General features: G+C 40.6%; 1 protein-coding gene across 5 annotated transcripts in view; it reads left to right on the plus strand.

Annotated features, from left to right (window-relative positions):
• AFF3 (ALF transcription elongation factor 3) overlaps nt 1–20,423 on the plus strand; it is a 226,647-nt gene that overhangs the window by 18,737 nt on the left and 187,487 nt on the right. For 4 of the 5 annotated variants that reach the window (XM_035114249.2, XM_035114250.2, XM_035114252.2 and 1 more), the window contains exon 2: nt 17,181–17,301. In XM_035114249.2, the coding sequence (XP_034970140.2) occupies nt 17,181–17,301 (121 nt within the window). Of the gene's footprint in view, nt 1–17,180; nt 17,302–18,168; nt 18,313–20,423 lie in introns of those variants that run through there. The other variant, XM_035114253.2, reaches the window with a different exon arrangement.

Consider the following 20,423-nt stretch of genomic DNA (forward strand, 5'->3'; position numbering starts at 1 on the left):
TATTCTCTATACTCCTATGAAAAGTCAGTTCCAGTGTCCACATTTCATAAATTCCTGACGTGTTAGAAATTAATCCAATAATAATCTAAAACTTCCTGTTACAGCCAATAACCTTTGCACTGAAACCAGTTCAGCAGTTTTGATGTCTTGAAATATAATTTTTCATGAAAGACAGTGGTTTTTATCACAGACATGAACAAGCAAGTGACCTGGGGCATAAAATTGCTGCTCAGAAGAAGAGATATATTGCCACACAAAATGCCAAGATATCTACTTGCAACAATTACAACAATGATCATTTCACATCTTTTATGCAGACAGTTTTAATCTGCAAAAAGGTTAAGCATGTGACAGTTACTTGTTCCTATGTACAGATTAGCTGAATAAGATTTAACCTTTAGAAGTTCTTAAGCAGCCACTGCTCAAAATTGGACAGTTTCATTGAAAGCTACCCAAATATAAGTGATCTAATGTTTAAATAGGAGACTCTTAAAATCTTTTGATTTTCTCTTTTAGTTTTACATGGTGATTATAACTTAGATTGGCTTGGTGTCCTTTTTAATTTGATTGTTATATACCACAAGGCAAGATGCAAATAATTAAACAGCCTCATTCTTTCCTTTCAATAAGGCTCAAAGTCCCTGTTAAGTGGTGCTCTGAGCTTCTTTCTTCCAGCTTTTGGTTTTCACCCTTTAACCAAAAGCAGTTTGGGATAGGTTGTCTTCAACTGGTAGATAAGTGCTCACTGCCACCGTGCTAATATGTAGTATACAAAATCGAAGAGGTCAGGCCCCAAAGGTATGAGCTAAATTTTGATTCTAGGTATGAAAAGGCCAGATACTACTGTTTAGCAGCAGAAAGGCTCATGGAGAGAGGCTGATTCATTATTTCAGTCTGATTTCTTTTCCCCCCTGGGTCAAAATTTGCCCCCTTCCCCCAAGCTGGATCTTAGACATGCAGTTTGAAGCATGGAGAAGGGGCAGTTGGCTTATGGACACTTTAGTCAAAGGAAGGGTTTTAGTTTTTCATTTTTTAAAAATCCTACCCTTTTGCTGGTTTTCAGCTTCCAATAGCACCTTTCAAAGCTACTTTTCACTGAAACAAAATCGAGGAAAAGTGCAGTATGTGCCTCAGAAAATTAAAAAAAGATGCTATCCTATTTCCCATTGTTTTAGATTGGCTTATAGTTATTAATAGGAGAAACAAATCCTATGACTAGAGTAATAAAAGGTCTACAAATGTTAAAACAAGTGTTCTTTCTAAAATGGTCCGATTGGAATTTTCCCTGAATGTGGCGAGGTCTCCCATGCTAGTCTATTGATGTAGCAGAAACAACATGCAGTGCAGCGTTAGACATGCCCATTCAGAAGTAAGTCCCATTGAATTCAAAATGACTTTTTCTCACATACCACACTTAATTGGGAGTGAGCTCCATTGAACTCAATGGAACTTGCTTCTAAGTTAATATGGTTAAGATTGTACTTTAGGTATTACTTTAGGTATTATGGCACCTCAGAGCCTTAGCAGCACAATCATACACTTGTTTACACCAAATTCCCACTGGTTTCAATGGGGCTTACTCCCAGGAGGTCAGTATAACATTGCTTATTGGTATAACATTATTTTGGTATAAGGTTTCATAGACTTCCTGGTTTGCCATATATATGGAATTTTGTTATCCAGAAATTGCCTCAGTCTACCTCCCACCCTAAAATCGGCAGATGAAGGGTGGCTAATAAATACTACTACTACTACTACTACTAATAATAATAATAACCTAGACATTAAATAAACAATAGAAACCTGTTATTATTGTATTAAAATTTATAAGCAGCTAGGGTGCAACCATAACCACACTTACACAGGCTATTTTGAGCACTCCTTCCACAGTACATATATTATTTGCACTAATAGATTTACAATCATTCCTTTCATATGTTTTAAGGTTTCTTACACTTTTTTGCCTAAATGCACGGCAGTAAGAAACAATGCTCTGATTATCTCTTTTACTATGCATGCAGGAGGTACATTGCATTAGATTCCCGTAACTGCATAGAAATAATTAAGTCTCTCTATTAATTGCCATTATCATCTGTGTAAATATTAAATGTAAATGAATTAAAATAAATGTTTGTCCATTAAACAAAACAAATTTGTGTTGTAGAAAAAAAAAGATGAAGCGTTTTATTCCTAGTTGCCCTTGCTATGCTCCCCCCTGCAGATAGCGATATTTCAATTCTTGTTTCATAAATATGCATGTCATGTTCAAGATCCCATTTAAATGCATGCATGGGTAAGAAGCACTGAATTTGATTAACTTTATTAGCAATAAATAATGAAGTGTATTATTTTATGTTAACCCCTATCTAAGGGCAAAATACTGCAGACTCTTACATGTGTGTGAGTTGTGATTAGTTCCACTGATGCTAATATCATTACCCTATACTGTAAGTAAAGCTGTTTTAAATTTGAGTTAGCAAGCAGCACCTGTATTATGGAGCAGCTCTCAGATATCTTGCTATCTGGATAGGCAGTCATTTATATCCTTTAGAAGATGTATTTATAGCTTTGACTAATTGCTTCTTGGGACATGGAGCCTTTTGTGTTCACACCCTTTGTTAAAATGCATCCAGAGGCAGGCTGAGCAGAACGATTTTTCAACTTTTTAGTGTCATTTTTATAGACAAATAACACTTGTAAATGATGGATAATAGCCAGCAAAATGCTGCGTTGTGCGAAATGTGCATGAATTATGTTTGCTGGGAGACAGAAGGTTAACTTGTCCATGAACTAATTGGGCTGCTTTATGGTAAATGCGTACTGGTGTATGTCCATTATAAACAAGACTCCTACCAGCTGAAAGAGGATTTCTCCTTATCCTGGGAATTACTCATTATCTCATCCTTTTTTAACTGCCTGGTTCAAAAGTGGGTGGGGAGGGATGTAATCATAATGTATCTATAGGAATTACAACATATAGAACAGAGCAGCTGGAGCTTAATAATGTCACATATTAACACAACAAATTGGTGTCCCAGTTCTTCAGGCCCTGTGCCTACAAAACTCTTGCTTACTTCAGAAAAAAAAGAATATACCAATGATTTGAAGGACTACCTGTGCTAGAGGGATATGCCTGCTATGTACTGGCTGTGGCGTGGTTGGTTTCTGGCCAACCACCACCCAACATTTTGCTAATCTTCACTTTCTACATGCCCACCCATATATTCACTCTGGATAGCCTGGAAAGGGAACACTTTGAAGGTGTTTCTCTGACACATGTGTGATGATACATGTGTACACACCCCCATTTGGTGGGATTCCCGCTTATTCAACCACCCAGGTTCACTGTTAGAAGGAATATCAGTTTGGAAGCCAAGCAGGGCAACTCAAGACCAGGTAAAGACTCGTAAAGGTTTGGGTGACTCCCTACATTCACAGAAGTATTAAGGTGTGTAGAACAAAAATGAAGATTTAAGTACCCCAAAACGGTTCAAGGACCTGTGAACATATAGAATATAGGGGCACAAAAAGTAAAGGTAGCCAAGTTGGCCCATAAGAATAATGCCAAGATTCATATTAGGGGCAATGCATTGCTTTTTCAAATCCCCCACAGCTGCAGCTCGCCACCCTACCTTATGCAATTTTCTGATGGGTCTGCCTGGCCCTTGGGAGTGACTTTGCAATAGGCCTCAGAGGGAAGATGCAGTATCAAATCCATCCAGAACTAGATTTGGATGAGATCTCTTTCTTGGAGGGGAATCCCATTACAAGCACATTCTGGAGACACCACGCGGACTTAAAGCACCCTGGGATAAACCAGATGTACCACTCAGGAGACGTACACAACTGAGTGGACCTGATGCATCCTGACCAGCCTCACCTCCAGACAGTTTCAGACCCCTCACAATCCCCTGGGAACCCCAGGCGAAGAGATGACAACGAACACTAATCAAAGTCCAAAGCAGAAGGCTTAGTGTGGAGTATCTCATTTCAGAGTCCTCCTCAGGAACTGGAATCCTTAGCCCTAAGTATGAGTAGAATTGGGTCTCCATTATTTCACCAGGAAGAGTGGGGCAGCTTGGCTGTTTACAAGAGTTGCTGTTTGAAGTTCATGATATTGAAACCTCTTAAGTTACTGCCATTTGCCCTTCACCCTTGATCCCCAATTAACCCCTTTGGCACTGCTGGGCAGCTCGTGCGGATCCAGAATTGACCCCGCAGTCACTTACGGACTCATTGTTAAAACCGTGTTTATGGAAGACAATCTTACTCGGATACGAGGGATCGCCGAAGAAGAAGAAGAAGAAGAAGAAGAAGAAGAAGAAGAAGAAGAAGAAGAAGAAGAAGAATCTCTAAACTAGTCTCTAATCCTAAATTATTATTGCTGACGCTGCTGGACAGCTCCCAAATCCTTCAACTGTTTGGTGTTGTGCCCTCTGATTTTCACAAAACGTGGCTTGCTACTCCCCTACCTAGCCTGGAGTGGGGAGAGGTGTTGTGTGAGGAGAACCCTGCTCACAGTTTTCTAGATACAAGCCATTCAATGTTGTAAGTAATGAAAAATTAGGAAACAGTTGCTACAGTTCAATGGAATTTCATGCAAACCTCATGGTCTCTGCCATTTTCCAAAGGGACTGCAAGAGACACAAACAAGTTATATTTTCTCCCAGTTATTGAATCTAGCTTCTTTTTTTCTGGCTATTTCCCCCCCCTCCCCCCCGGTTAAGATTCTTTTCAGCAATGCCATGTTCTCTAGTGTGTCTTTTCCCTTTCTTCCCTGGGCTTGGCATGCCTTTAATTTTTTGAGAGTTATTGCATTATTAATCATTTTGGAACACAGTGCTGTTTTAATATGCCATGATAGTTAGTGCTTCAAGATAAAATATAGGCTTTTAATGGTTTTACAAATAACGTGCCAGTGCATTTGCATCTACTATATTGCTACTTTTAAATATGCAGTGATTCTCCCCCCCCTCTGCCCCATATAATGGAAATCACATAAACTAGATAGAAGTGATTAGATAGCATGTGAGAGTGGTAACCTTCTCTAGTCAGAAGGGGGCACATTTCATTGCCACAGAACCTGTGGTGCTCCTTCCATCATATGATAATTTCAAAACTGCTTCAGAACAATCCCGGGCAAGTTCACCGCCCTAATAAGGGGAATAGATTGTGGCTTTGGGCAGGTTATATCATGCCTATGGCTAAGTAAGAGCAGCTGTACATCTCCTTGGGCCCACATAGAATAGATAACCTCCTTCCCACCAGTCCTTGCAGGTTGTGCAGACTGTAGATAAAACTGCTACTGTCAGTCATTCACATATGTCACCGTGGTGTTAAAAGCTATGCATTCTGCTAACAATTTTAAATTAATGTTGATGCTTTGGAGAGTGTGCATGATACTATACGCTTTGCTTCAATGCTGACAGGGCCATCTGCTGTGTATATGTGCCTACCTTATTTTGGTTACCTCCTGCAATTACTGGAATTAGTTTAACATGAAATCCACTTGAGTTGGGAAGGAAATAATAACTTTCCCGGCGCTGACACCATCCAGATTGAAAGTGAACAGCATATGTCTCAGCCAAGCAAGCAGGTAAAATAGTTGAGTGGCAAGGCTGGCAATTTATACTCCATGCTTTTTACTGATTGACTTGAAAAGGCTATGGCATTTTCTCTGTGATTTAAGCCTTTAGGACAGGCAGCAAAGTAAGGAATGGATTGGAGGAGAGACTCAGATAGCAATCCTGTATGCACGTACCTAGGAGTAAGTTCTCTTGAATTCAGTGGGGCTCGCATTTAAGTAAACATGTGGAAGGCTACACTGTGAGTTGTGAATTCAAAGAAATTGACAATATTGTGAATGATTACCATATTTTTCTGTGTATAAGACTAGGTTCCCCCCTCTAAAAAATAATGTCGAAAATTAGGGGGCGTCTTATACATGGGGGCATTTTATAGACGGGAAAATACAGTAACTATGTCTGTAGCATCCTAGCCCTTTCTCTCAATAGAGAGCACATTACATAATGTTCCTCTATTGCAAGCTGATGGAATGACCTCAAAAGCCTCTATAATGAGGTTTTAAGAAATACACAAAATATATTATTTTGACTAGGTTTGCTATCACAACATTTAAGGGTGGCTCCCAACAAAATAATAAAAACACAATAAAACATCAACCATTAAAAACTACCCTGAGCAGGGCTGCCTTCAGAAGTCTTCTAAAAGTCAAATGTATAGTTGTTTATCTGTTTGACATCTGATGGGAGGGCATTCCACAGGGCAGGTGCCACTACTGAGAAGGCCCTCTACCTGGTTCGCTGTAGCTTCACATCTCGCAGTGAGGGAACCACCAGAAGACCCTCAGAGCTGGTCCTCGGTGTCTGGGCTCGATGATGAAGGTGGAGACGCTCTTTCAGGCATACAGGGCTGAGGTCATTTAGGGCTTTAAACATCAACATCAACACTTTGAATTGTGCTTGGAAACATACTGGTAGCCAATGTAGGTCTTTCAAGACCGGTGTTAAAGGGTCTTGACAGCTGCTCCCACTTACCAGTCTAGCTTCCGCATTCTGGATTTGTTGTAGTTTCTGAGGCACCTTCAAATGTAGCCCCGCATAGAGCACATTGTTGTAGTCCAATAACAATATACACAAGTACAATAACAGTGTTTCTTTACTAATGGAATGTGACTGGTAAGTTTTATAGAAATTAAAGTACCAGCTTTGGTAATTGATACCTTCAGCAAGACATTTATTCTTTAAAGGAAAAATACTTTTGTCAAGCATTTCTGACTTAACAAAACCTTTTGAACAATAAGTTTGCATGCCAAATACAGTATGAAAAATGTTCAGATTTTATATTTTTAATGCGCATTCAAAATCATGCTAGTCTACTTAAGAACTTTCACTGCCTCTTATAGTATTAAATAGTAGAAATAATCATTTCCCCCTGAAAGACATTGGACTTCCCTTTTTAGGACACAAACTGTTAGTGCTCATTGAAATATATAATGTTTTGCTAAGTTTCCAAAAATAATTGTGTGAGTTTGGGTAACATTTCATGTAACCAGCTGGAAAACAATGAGGATTTTGTTTAGTAGTAGCCTTTAGATTTGACTTGGATCAGAACTTAAAATATGGGCTTTTCTCCATTTCCCTGATGATTGAAATACGGCACATGGTATTATGTTTCACAACTTCCCCTCACAATGTAAGTGGTTGGAACCCTTACCTTGTTAATGTTTAATGTTTCTTAAAGTGATATTTAAGCATACTTTTAATTAAATTTGACTTTTTTCAAATTTAATTTCCTTCTTGGCAGGAACGTTACTGTAAAATGCCATGCAGGTAATATGAAGTGTGGCTTTCACTGCCTTGCAGTTGTACTTTTTCTTCCTCAAAATAACTGCATCGGATTCTGCTCCCATGATAACTGTTAAAGGATCTTGAGCTGGAACTCTGTTGGAAAGCCAAATCATAATGGTGACACATGTATGTTCTCCTGCCCCTGATGTGGTATTGTTGGTGCTTAGTGTGTGAAGGTTCATTTCTTTTAATAGTCAGTGCATTTAAGGAAATAGCACAAAAGACAGAACTGGGCTAGGTAGACCAATGGTCTTGTTAAGATGTGAGTTAACAAAATAACCCCCACGATGCTGTTTTGTTCTGACAATGCATCACTTTGTCTTTTTTGATTCTATTAATTTGCATACTAATTTTAAAAGAATGACCTCAGATTCATTGTGCAAGTGCAAAGCAATACCCTCCAACATTTCTCTCATGAGAATTTTTGTTGTTGTTTAGTCGTTTAGTCATGTCTGACTCTTTGTGACCCCATGGACCAGAGCACGCCTGACACTCCTGCCAGGCACTCATGAGAATAGGGATGTCCTATTCCATTATTATTATTATTATTATTATTATTATTATTATTATTATTATATCTCACCCATCCGATTGGCTTCCAACATACATAAAAACATAATAAGACATTAAGCATAAAAAGCTTCCCTAAATAGGGCTGCCTTCAGATAGATGTCTTCTGAAGGTTGTATAGTTACTTATCTCCGGGGGTGGGTGGGTTTCGCATAACTCATAGCCTCCAACATTTCTCCGATGAAAACAGGGACATCCTAAGGAAAAGCGGGACATTCCGGGATCAAATCAGAAACCGGGACGGCTTCTGTAAATCTGGGACTGTCGCTGGAAAATTGGGACACTTGAAGGGTCTGCAATGTGACTCTGCCATGCATATCTAGAGCCAGTAAATGCCCACAGGTAATTAGATAAAAAAATAAAAAATAAACATGAGTTGTGAAGAAGTTAGTAGTGGCCACAAAATTGTATGGCTTTACACGAGGATTGGACAAATTCACAGAGGATAAAGGCAATCAGTGTCTACTAGCCACAATGGCTTTGCTCCACATTCATGTTCAGAGGCTGTAATGTTTCTGAGAATACCAGTTGTTGGAAACCACAGGAGGGGGGAGTGTTCTTGTGCTCTGGTCCTGCTTGCAGGTTTCCCACAGGGATCTGGTTGGCCACTGTGAGAACAGGATGCTGGACTGGATGGGCCATTGGCCTGATCCAGCAGCCTCTTCTTATATAGTTATGTCCTACTGAAAGTCACAAAACAGTGCATACTAGAGCTAAATTTGTCACTTACATTGTAAATGCCATACAGCAGGCATGCCCAACAGGTAGATTGTGATCTACTGGTGGATCACTGGACGTCTGTGGTAGATCACTGGTAGATCACTGGCTCCCCCTAAAGAAGCTCAGCAACTTTGGCTCCCTCTACATCTTTGCCTTGAAGCACCCCCAAACAGGGCTTTCCTTCCTAAAAAAAGCTCAACAACCTCGACCTGAACCCCCCAAAAGGGGGTAGATCACTGCCAGTTTTTAACTCTGTGAGTAGATCACAGTCTCTTGGAAGCTGGCCACCCCTGCCATACAGTATAACATTGATGTCTAAATGGTGTTTAGCGTGCTGTTGATTTTGAGTTTATAAATGCTGCAGTCTGATCTCTTATTGGTGTAAAATGTTTTACACCAGTATTTTACAAACCATTGTTAAGTTAAAAAGGTTAAAGTATCATTTTGGGTGCAAGTAATTTATGCAAGAAGCGTGGAAGAGGCAGTATGGATTGTATCCAGTCAGCACATGTATTTATGAACGCCATGTGAGGAATTTTATGTAGCGAAGTGGTTCTGAAGTAATCCAGTGCCTTTTTTTGAAGGCAACGCACGTTTGATATTACGTAAGATAAATGGGTTTTGCTAATTGGATCAAAGGATACACTTCCATACAAAAACAGATTATAAAACAAGGCTGGAAAATAAATATAATTTAAGTAAAGATGTCTTCTAATTAGTAATTGTTTTTGCTGTTAAACAAATTTTCAGTGGCAGAAAGTATCTTTTTCATTATAAACCTAATAATGGAGATTGTAATAATAGGCGTAAATTAACGTGGTGGGAAAACATTTACAGTGTAACATTCTAAATTAAATATGACATTAGCAAGTCTAATGTTTAAATGCTGTATAATTAACATTTGTTCAACTCCTGACAAATTAGAGCAATATAGACTTTAGATGACTTTATTTATGGCTCAGGATATTTTTCATGCCTGTTTCCTTTGATAAACACAGAGGCAAGCTTTATTTCTTTGCAGGATGCTGTAGCAAGACATGTGCTACACTGACAAAGGGGAAATCAAAATGCAGGAGAGCTTAAATATTAACCAGAGGCATTTATTTTGCAAGTAGTGTGTCATGATTGTTAAAAGATTTAGTAGCGTCATCACTGTAGCTGTTCATTGCTGTATTAGAAATAAAATACTGAGAATGGTTTATGCATAGCAGGTACAGAGGTAATAATATCCACTGTGCAATAAAATATTTGAATCCCCCCGTGTGCCTCCTCAGTGCATACATTGCTCCACTAAGTGCTTTGCATTGATGTTTGCATCTGCAAATAAATATTGCCAAAATGCTTTCTTTTTATAACAGCAGCTAATAGAAGATTGAAAGCCAGACACAGAAACATCGGGAAATACCCAAACAAACAAAAAGCAGTTGCAGTTTTAATATGTGACAATAGGATATCAAATTTTGCACTTTAGAGGCTTAACAGAGATGGAGTAAAATATGGTCATCTGTTTTATCTGGAGGCATTATTTTTAATCAGGATAATGTAGGTGTTAGCTTGTACCTCAGCTGACCCAATGGAGGGGTTCTTAGGCCTAGCTTTTAGGCTCTGATTTTCTCTGGATGGCCTTCTCAGTCAACAGATGTAATGGCAGCCCCAAATGACCTACTGATTTTGAAGTGGGAATTTCAAGGGACAAGCGTTGTGAACTACCTAGGACTGGGGATTGTACAGAGGCTTCGGAGTGGAAGGGGGAAGGAGTTGGTTTTTGTTAGTTCCCCCTCCCTCTCTGCTGCAGCCTCCTGCCACCCCACCAAATATTCTCTAGAGGGTTGGGGGACAATTAGGAGCAACACAGGAGGTGGTGCAGTGTGAGTTGCAAGCGTGAGAAGGAATTGGGAGAAATTGCCTGGGTTCAGACAGCCCAACACTCCTCATTCCAGCTCAGCAAGTTCAGCCAAAGCTGGCTGAGCCAAGGTCAGGGTAAGCCCCCCCCCCCAAGTGGCTTCCTTGGAGAGTGGCAGGGGTGGGACTGGGCAGGGGGAGATTCACCCCATTTCAAACTTCGTTCAGCTTGGTCATGCCACCTAGCAACCCAACAGAAGTTACACAGGCAAAAAGGCTGGTGTAAGTTAAACTCCCATTTCCCTTCTGCCAGACTCAAGCCTGGATTGAAAATAGGTTTTTCAATCTACATTCAAACCAAGGACTTGTAAGAAAAGATGGGGTAGGAGAAGAAAAGAAGTAGATAAAGCAAATGGTTATAATTGGTTAGGTCTATGACTCTGATGCTTTTGAATTATGGTGCTGGAGGAGACTCTTGGGAGTCCCATGGACAGCAAGAAGATCAAATCTATCCATTCTTAAGGAAATCAGCCCTGAGTGCTCGCTGGAAGGACAGATCGTGAAGCTGAGGCTCCAATACTTTGGCCACCTCATGAGAAGAGAAGAATCCTTGGAAAAGACCCTGATGTTGGGAAAGATGGAGGGCACTAGGAGAAGGGGACGACAGAGGACGAGATGGTTGGACAGTGTTCTCGAAGCTACAAACATGAGTTTGACCAAACTGCGGGAGGCAGTGGAAGACAGGAGTGCCTGGCGTGCTATGGTCCATGGGGTCACGAAGAGTCGGACACGACTAAACGACTAAAAACAACAATGACTCTATCCATGGTTTGTGTACGAGAGGGAGAGGCAGAGATTTATTAAGTAATGATAAAACATTTTAAAAGGAATGAAAATAAAATATTTTTTCTTCTTCAGGTCTTCATTTCTGTAGGCAAAGCCATCAAAATATCAATCTCTTAAGAACTCTGTGTACCTACACATTCACTAAGAATAGAACTCACGGTACAGTTAAGTATCCCACTAAGGGCACATCAAACTTAAGAGCACTTAATTGTATACAGCATTGAGCCGTATAGGTATGTAACATTACAAACCCACAATGCTTGCTTTGCTTTCAAAGCATTTGTATGCAGTCTATAATACAGTAAATCTGTCACACAGAGTCTGCCCCATACCAAGTGCTTTTTAAGTCAAGCGAAACACAACACAGCATAATATGGACATCATTTTCTTGATTAACTTTGATGAACTTCCAGTCATTATCCATTATAGTAACAGTAAATTGGAAATGCTGCTTTGTTAGTGTTACACGTATAGGCAGTTTTGATGAGTCATAGAATTTATGGCTACTGGCACTTGACATTGATAATGAAATGCCATATTTTGCCTTTCCTTGGAAATAAAATATGACATGCAGCTGCAATTATGCATCCCTTGCTTTATGCAAGAGGATGGATAGTTCTGTGTTGTTGCTGCCTTTATAATTTTTTTACTCCAGAAGTAAATGAACCAAGTCAAACCATACAGGGCAGGACAAGCAGCCTCTATGCAAAAAAAGGGAAAGAAAAAAGACACAAGTATGACCAGGAAAGACAATATTCAGATGACAGTGGGGAGTATTTCAACTTCCCAGGACACATTACCAGCTTAAAACACAGAAGGTTTTTTGGTTGTTTTTTTTATCAGCTGAGATTGAAACTGGTTTCGAGAGAAAACACACCAAAATTCAGCATTTCTCAAAAACAACAACACAGGATAGATACAGGATGGATTACGGCTTACGTTGAATGTACACCACTTGCCAAACCAACATTGGGAGTCCATTGGATGAAGAGTAAATGTACACAGCTCTAGTGTGGCCATTCTAGAGCAAACTTCAAAGGGAGTCTGTAACATGAAACCACTGAATTACATCAAGAGGTTCAGCGCTATCACTTGTGGCCTGAACCAAGACTGGAGGATCATTAAAAAGGCAAGGGTAAAGGGACCCCTGACCATTAGGTCCAGTCGTGGACGACTCTGGGTTTGCAGCGCTCATCTCACTTTATTGGCCCAAGGGAGCCGGCGTACAGCTTCCGAGTCATGTGGCCAGCATGACTAAGCCGCTTCTGGCGAAACCAGAGCAACGCACGGAAACGCCGTTTACCTTCCTGCTGGAGCGGTACCTATTTATCTACTTGCACTTTGACGTGCTTTCGAACTGCTAGGTGGGCAGGAGCTGGGACCAAGCAATGGGAGCTCACCCCGTCGCGGGGATTTGAACCGCCGACCTTCTGATTGGCAAGCCCTAGACTCTGTGCTTTAACCCACAGTGCCACCCATGTCCCTTATAGTACAAGGTCCTATATGGCCTGGGACATGAGTACTTGAAGGAACAACTCCCCTGATATCATCTGGCCCATGATTTAAGATTTACAAGGAGGTGCCCTATGCGAGGGAGATAGGGCTTCCGATCGGCAAGCCCTAGGCTCAGTGGTTTAGACCACAACACCACCCATGTCTTCTTCTTCTTCTTCTTCTTCTTCTTCTTCTTCTTCTTCTTCTTCTTCTTCTTCTTCTTCTTCTTCTTCTTCTTCTTCTTCTTCTTCTTCTTAGCATGTGTTAATTGGCTTACTAGTGCTAGGGTGTCTCCATTACCAACTGTTTGTGAGTTGTCACTATTAATTAGGTACTTATCACCCTCTGTGCTTTTCTGCATTCCCTCTGACCTCAGTATTTTACAACCTTCTCCCTCCCCACCCAAAAAACCCTCATATATTTATATACCCATAACTTGGGATGATACTTCATGCATTTTGATTTTAATTAGTTTTAAAATACCTGTTTTAGCTGGATTTCATTGATATTAGATAGATAGATAGATAGATAGATAGATAGATAGATGATAGATAGATAGATAGATAGATAGATAGATAGATAGATAGATAGATAGATGAATGATACATACATAGAATTGAGTGGTATATAAATTTTGTTACACAAAGAAAGAAAATCCACCTGATGTGCTGAACTGTAGTGCATGAAAGCTTATGACAAAATGAACTGGTTAGTCTTTAAGGTACGGCAAAGTGTTTATTGCTTTTGAGCCAATCTGATAACCCTTGAGTGTGCACACATCTGTGATTATAGAACCAGTGTTACAAACTCAGATATGAAAGCTAGGAGCTAAATGGCTCCTTAAATCTAGGTTGTGGGCACCGCAATGGAGTTTTTAGGCACATTTTTTTATAACAAGAATGCAAAGCTGAAAATGAACGAATTGCAGCTAAAATCTTATGTTCATTTTTCACATGGTGTAGTCCTCATCTGAAGACATATTTCCCCTGCCCGTCCACCTAATATTCTTATGAGGATACCTTCTCCAGTCTTCAGAGAGTGGCTGGAAGTGGGGAAGTAGAAAAGGCTCCTCCTTTCCTTCCAGCAGTGGCAGTTTTAATCTGAAATCTTAGGCGCAGTACTGCACCCAGAGCTCAGAAACTGCTCGCATTAATGAAATTCCCTGTCGCGCCTAGAACAATGAGAGTTTCCAACGCTGTATAGAACTACTACCCCCCCACCCCACCCGGAGCAAATTAAAATGGTATAAAGTGAACAAAACTACAGTTTTGTCTCTCTCCTCACCAAATGGGGTTGTTCGAGACAGCCTGTGAATAGCCAGTTTTCTTTAAAGGAGAGCACACTAGAGACTCGAAATGCACCTCTTTCTGTGCATATTGACAGGTTGAAAGGGAGTGACAGGGAGCAGGAGCAAGCGTAAGCAACACAGGTCCCATGGTGGGCTCAGCACAAAATATACCCATTAATGAATCCTAGGAGACATTTCAGGGTAGCAGAATCTTTGACCTTCATGACTCTCAAAGAAGCTGCCGCAAGTTCATTAAAGAAGGGGGGGGGAGGTGAAGCTGAGAGGGATTGGAAGACTCACTAGGGTTCTTAGAAAATTGCAAAATGGCCTTATGACATGAATTCGAATTTATTTATTTATTGTTCTGCCTAGTAGAACTGCAGACTAAAGTTAAAACCTCTGAGGATTTATCCTCTTGTGATCTGTTGAGACAATTTAACCTCCTCCTAATCGTGCCACTAAACAGGTTAGTTGTGTTGCTCAGAAACATTTCAAAAAAAGGTTGTATCTTGAAAGTGCAGTGTTGTCTTGAATTATAAAATATTTGAAGGGGGGGGACACAAATAAAGAAAATATATCTGCTTTCCCAAGATGAAGCTTGCAAGATTCATGCACCGAGTATTCAGATAGTTGGAATGTGTTTATTACCATCCTAGAGTAATCGTGAACACAATTAAAACCTTTCGTCCTCAATCTGGCTTCTGTCCGTGTGTTACCAGAAGACTCTGTGTGATTGTATTGATGTTTATATGGCCAGTTTTCATGGTTAGTACAAATCATAAAAGCTATGGAGGATGAAGCGTAAATGAATCCAGCTTCAGAATTGCTGGGAGCTAAAGTTTTAAAACTCATGCTGCAAAGTGAAAAATGAAATTTAACCAGGCATTTTGGTGAAGGAGAAGTAATTTATTGGATGTAAGATGAAAAGCTGTGAGAGTAAACATCAATCTCATTGTAGACACATGTCAGTGATTGATGTTTTCTCTGCATTGCAGCCTGGAGGTAAACTCTTTGAAACAGCATAGTAGGTACTTTATCTGTCTGAGGGGAAAAACACAGTTTGTTAAGTTGCTGCTTTTTTTTTTTTTTGAGACCCTGCTACATCTTCATGTTCAATCAAAGGCAAAACAGTAAATCAGAGTAATTGCTTTGCCCTGTGGCATTTCTGTTTGTAAATGGAGGAAAAAATACTGCAGAACCCTCAAATTAACTTCTGTTTAAACTAGGTGAAAAGTCCAAAAAGTCACTTGCAGCCCAAGTATAGCATTTTATTAATCATGTCACCAGTCCATCAAAAGCTAGTGCTTTGTTTTTCTTGCACGGCAGCTGATGCTTTTTCCCCCCAAAATGCTTTTTAGCACTGAAGAATGTAAAGCTGTCACTTCTGGGAAATCATAACAAGCCATTAGCAACACAGACTTTATAGTCATCATTTATTTATTTTTGTTTAGCTGAAAATGACATTGGTATTAATAAACTGGTCAGAAAAGGTGTTGGATATAACTGATATAATGAGAAGCAAGCCTAATCAACAACTTACTAAGTGCTTGTGCTATTCAATAATATAATTACCCAACATTACTGTATTGATTAAAATGATTATTCATATGAATATATGAAGCTACCGAATACTCAAGATTATTGATCCACCAAGCCCAGTACTGTACTTTGTGAGGCAGTAGATCAAAGAGAGAGGTCTTTCTCAGCCTTGTTACCTGGGGCTAAACTAAATGCTACCAATAAAATAAAATAATTGCTTCCCAAGCTATTTCATTTGGCCAATATTGTGAAAGTACATTTCCATTTCCGAGCACAATTCGAAGTGTTGGTGCTGACCTTTAAAGCCCTAAACGGCTTTGCCCCTGCATACCCGAAGGAGCAGCTCCACCCCCATTGTTCAGCCTGGACACTGAGGTCCAGCTCTGAAGGCCTTCTGGCTGCTCCCTCACTGCAAGATGTGAGGTTACAGAGACTCATTTCTGCACTGTGCAAAGCACTTCATAGACCAGCTGTCAGAATAAGGCAGTTTCACACCTTCATCTTGGTCAATCCTTTTATGAAGGGGCTGAATTCAGTGTAGCAGGACAGCATTCATGCATTTGTATTCACAACTTGCAGCCATCACAGCACATTCATGACTTACTGTACTATGGATGTAGCCACCACCAGCTCTGTGATGTCTTAGTGCACAGCCACAAGTCATATCACTCCATACAGGTGAAACTCGTAAAATTAGAATATCGTCAAAAAGTGCATTTACAGTATTTCAGTAACGCAGCTTAAAAGGTGAAACCAATATATGAGATAGATGCATGACATGCAACGTAAGATATGTCAAGCCTTTATTTGTTGTAATTATTTGTCGTTAGGCGGGCCAGTTATAAATAGAATGTAATTAATGAAATGTAATAGCGATGTTTATTTTTGTATTATTGTAACTATTTATTTTATTACTGTGGAATTTCCAAAAGAAAGAATTTGTAAAAATTAAAAAAATATATATATATAAGTTGCATTAATGAAATAAATGCACTTTTTGACGGTATTCTAATTTTCCGAGTTTCACCTGTATATGGGGGACTAACAACAAGAATGTCTTGGCTGGGGTGGTTGTTTTCTTTCAATCCTCCAATTCTAGTTGGTTGGCAAAAAGGATAGCAATTGTGGCCAGGCTAAAGTAACTCCAGTAGTTTCATTTGTACTTTCATGACCACAGCTGATTAATGGAGACCAGAGGAAGGTGCATTACTGTTTATTGTGCACTTTAAAAAGCAACCCCTCTTTTTTTCTTTGTCAAAGATGCTTTGACACTTGCCCTGTTTCATTTCACTTGTTCCACATAGGTCCCCAAAATATCTCATCCCTCCAGAAACTGGGTGAGTGTGTGTGTTTGTGTGGTGGACTTGAATTTCCTTATTGGAATGGCATCCGTCACATTCCTGTTCTTGTTTTCTTTGTCACCTGTTCGCTAATTCACCCTTCACTATAGAGTTATGGCCACCCAGGGTTTGTTGCCTTAATTCTAGTTTTCTGCTTTTCTTTTGGTGCAGTGTCTATGACCCTGACAGAAATATGCTGCGTAGGAAAGAATGGGAAAGGAGAAACCAGGAGACCCAGCACGAAGATGCCATATTTAATAACAGTTACTCCCTCTTCAGTGAGCCATACAAGGTATATGCATATATGTATATATATATATATATTCCCCCAATTTTCCTCCCTGTTGTTTGATTGTTGCTCCCCAATTGTTACCTGCAGGTAAGACAATTTGTTGTTGTTGTTTAGTCGTTTAGTCATGTCCTACTCTTCGTGACACCATGGACCATAGCACACCAGGCACTCCTGTCTTCCACTGCCTCCCGCAGTTTGGTCGAACTCATGTTTGTAGCTTCGAGAACACTGTCCAACCATCTTGTCCTCTGTCATCCCCTTCTCCTAGTGCCCTCCATCTTTCCCAACATCAGGGTCTTTTCCAGGGAGTCTTCTCTTCTCATGAGGTGGCCAAAGTATTAGAGCCTCAGCTTCAGGATCTGTCCTTCCAGTGAGCACTCAGGGCTGATTTCCTTCAGAATGGATAGATTTGATCTTCTTGCAGTCCGTGGCACCCTCAAGAGTCTCCTCCAGCACCATAATTCAAAAGCATCAATTCTTCGGCAATCAGCCTTCTTTATGGTCCAGCTCTCACTTCCATACATCACTACTGGGAAAACCATAGCTTTAACTATACGGACCTTTGTTGGCAAGGGAACAGAATAATCGATATTGAAAGTGTCCCTTACAGATGCTTGTTTAACCTTTTTTTGAAAACTTCCAGAGAAAACCAGCTGACAGCTTATTCTATTGCTAACCTGCCCTCAAAGTGGGATGCTTAGAAATTTTTAATTTTGTAGTCTCTTCCATTTTATGGGCTTGTAAAGGGGGTCACCTACTCCTTTATCCATATCATTCATGACAATATTGAATGTCACCATATCCGACAACCAAAAACTGTTGTTTGTTCTTGGGCAGAGCTGCTAGCTGTTAATGAACAAGCTGAGCCATGTTGACTGGAAGTTGATGCCACTAGAACACAATGGCTGGTTGTGAGCTGAGTCAGAACCAGAGGAGGTGGCTTGAGGTCCTTCATGCTGGAGTGAAAACAAGCCTGGTCCTTCTTGGACACCTCCCTCCACCTCACCTACGGTAACTGATGGGCCACCCACCTGTGCTGCTCTCCCAGCTGAGCTTGCAATACTGCCTTCTGGTCTAATAATTGACTGGGATAGCCAATGTGGTGTGCCTTAATGCTCAGGCGGTGCTGGCTGAGGCTGATGGGAGTTGCATCTTGAGGGCTTGGCTACTCACGTACTAGACTCATTTCCTTTCCCCTCCCCACACCAAATATATTAGCTGCTCTATGGCAGGTCATTCTAATCCAATTAGGGGGAAATCTCTGGCTGTGGGCGTAATTAGGCCCATCAGCCACACACATACCCCAGCTTGACCCGACCAAGCCATTTCCACCACCTGCTCTCTATACCTGATGCCATATATGTCGGGTGCAGGGCAGGTAAATGCATGGCTGGACCAAAGGGTGGGGGGCAGATACCACCGACCAACTGCACCTGCAAAGTCCTGTGTGCAGAACTTTGCATGTGTCAACAATCAGCTGATTTTCAAGGCAATCAGCACTATGTACAGCACTATGTAAAAATGGGTCACCTGGTGTCATTGTGATGATGACAGGTGACTGACAACAACAACAACCCCCCCCAATCTATCAAATGTATATCAATATCTTTCTTTTTAAGAAATCACATGAGGGATAGGTCAAAAGTCTTGCTACAGTTCAGATTTATTAACAAGATTTTCCTTGCCCACTCAACAAGTTATTTTATCAAAAGAGAGAAGGCTCTTCTGGGGTTTTATGTGTGTCGTAATAAAACTGTATTATTTTCTAGTAACAACTGAGTTTTCTTCAAGTTGCTTGCCAATTAGTAATTTCAAATTACACAGCACTGTATTAATTTCGTTCAGTAAAAGCGACCACATACGGTAAATTATTTTGTATGTCCTACTTTAATTGGTCATTAGCTATAGGCTGCAGGATATACTTTTTTGTAGTCTACCATAATGAACTGGTCTCACAAAGCATGCATTAATATTGATGTCTCATTGAGTTTTTAGATGTTTATTTTTCAGAGGACATGAAAGGTGGAGCAGCGTTAAATTCAAATGTGTTTTTAAAAAGTGTTTTAGAATTAGATCAGTACCTAGTTGTTGCCACCTGTCTTTATCAAGAGACAACAGAGTGCGCTTCCTGGGATGAAGTGAAACCACTGCGTTAGCAGTACCAAAGTACCAAACTACATGGTGCGCAAGCCTGGGCACTGTGTATAGAGATCCTGGGCTGCCCAGACAACAAGACCCCACTGTCAGCCATGCTGCTGTGGTCCAAAGGAAACAGAGCAATACATTTGGCACCATCTTGGCTGTCAGAAGGAGGCGTACAAGGCACCATCCCAACTATCTTAGGGACTTCAGATTTGCTCCTTAGCGTTTTCTTCTCCCAAAGATGTCCTGCAAGGCGGCAGAGCTTTAGGATCAGAGTTTTCCTTCTCCTAGATGGGCTACCTTCCCAGGTTGACAAGCCTCATTTGCCCCTCACTTCCCTCTGGAGCACATGCAGAAACCACCTTCTTGACCATTGGACTCACTATTGAACTTGCCCACTCAAATCTGCTGGAGCTTGTCACAACATGCAGTGGAAGTCCCTAACTCACCAAGCTTTTGAGACCCATCAACTACCCTCACCTGGTTTAGCTGGCCAGTCAAAGGCGCTGCTGGGGTGTGGCCGCTGTCGCATGCTGGCAGCTTCTTGGAGTACTAGTAACATTTCATGGAAATAATTCAGTACAGTGGTACCTCGGGTTACAAATGCTTCAGGTTACAGACTCCACTAACCCAGAAATAGTACCTCGGGTTAAGAACTTTGCTTCAGGATGAGAACAGAAATCATGCTCCGGCAGCGCGGTGGCAGCAGGAGGCCCCATTAGCTAAAGTGGTACCTCAGGTTAAGAACAGTTTCAGGTTAAGAACGGACCTCCAGAAAGAATTAAGTTCTTAACCAGTGGTACCACTGTATAGTTAACAATTGTCCATGACATCACAATATTCTCAGAATTGTTGAAGAGGCTGTGGAAAAAGGAGTCACCTTTTCCCAATAATGGTGGGACTGCCCACAGGTATTTAGATTCTAGACAATAGTGGGCCTAATATTTGACAATATTCAAATGTCCCATTCCAAGTTCACT

The sequence above is a fragment of the Zootoca vivipara genome, chromosome 4 (genome assembly GCF_963506605.1).
Source record: "Zootoca vivipara chromosome 4, rZooViv1.1, whole genome shotgun sequence".
Lineage (NCBI taxonomy): Eukaryota > Metazoa > Chordata > Lepidosauria > Squamata > Lacertidae > Zootoca > Zootoca vivipara.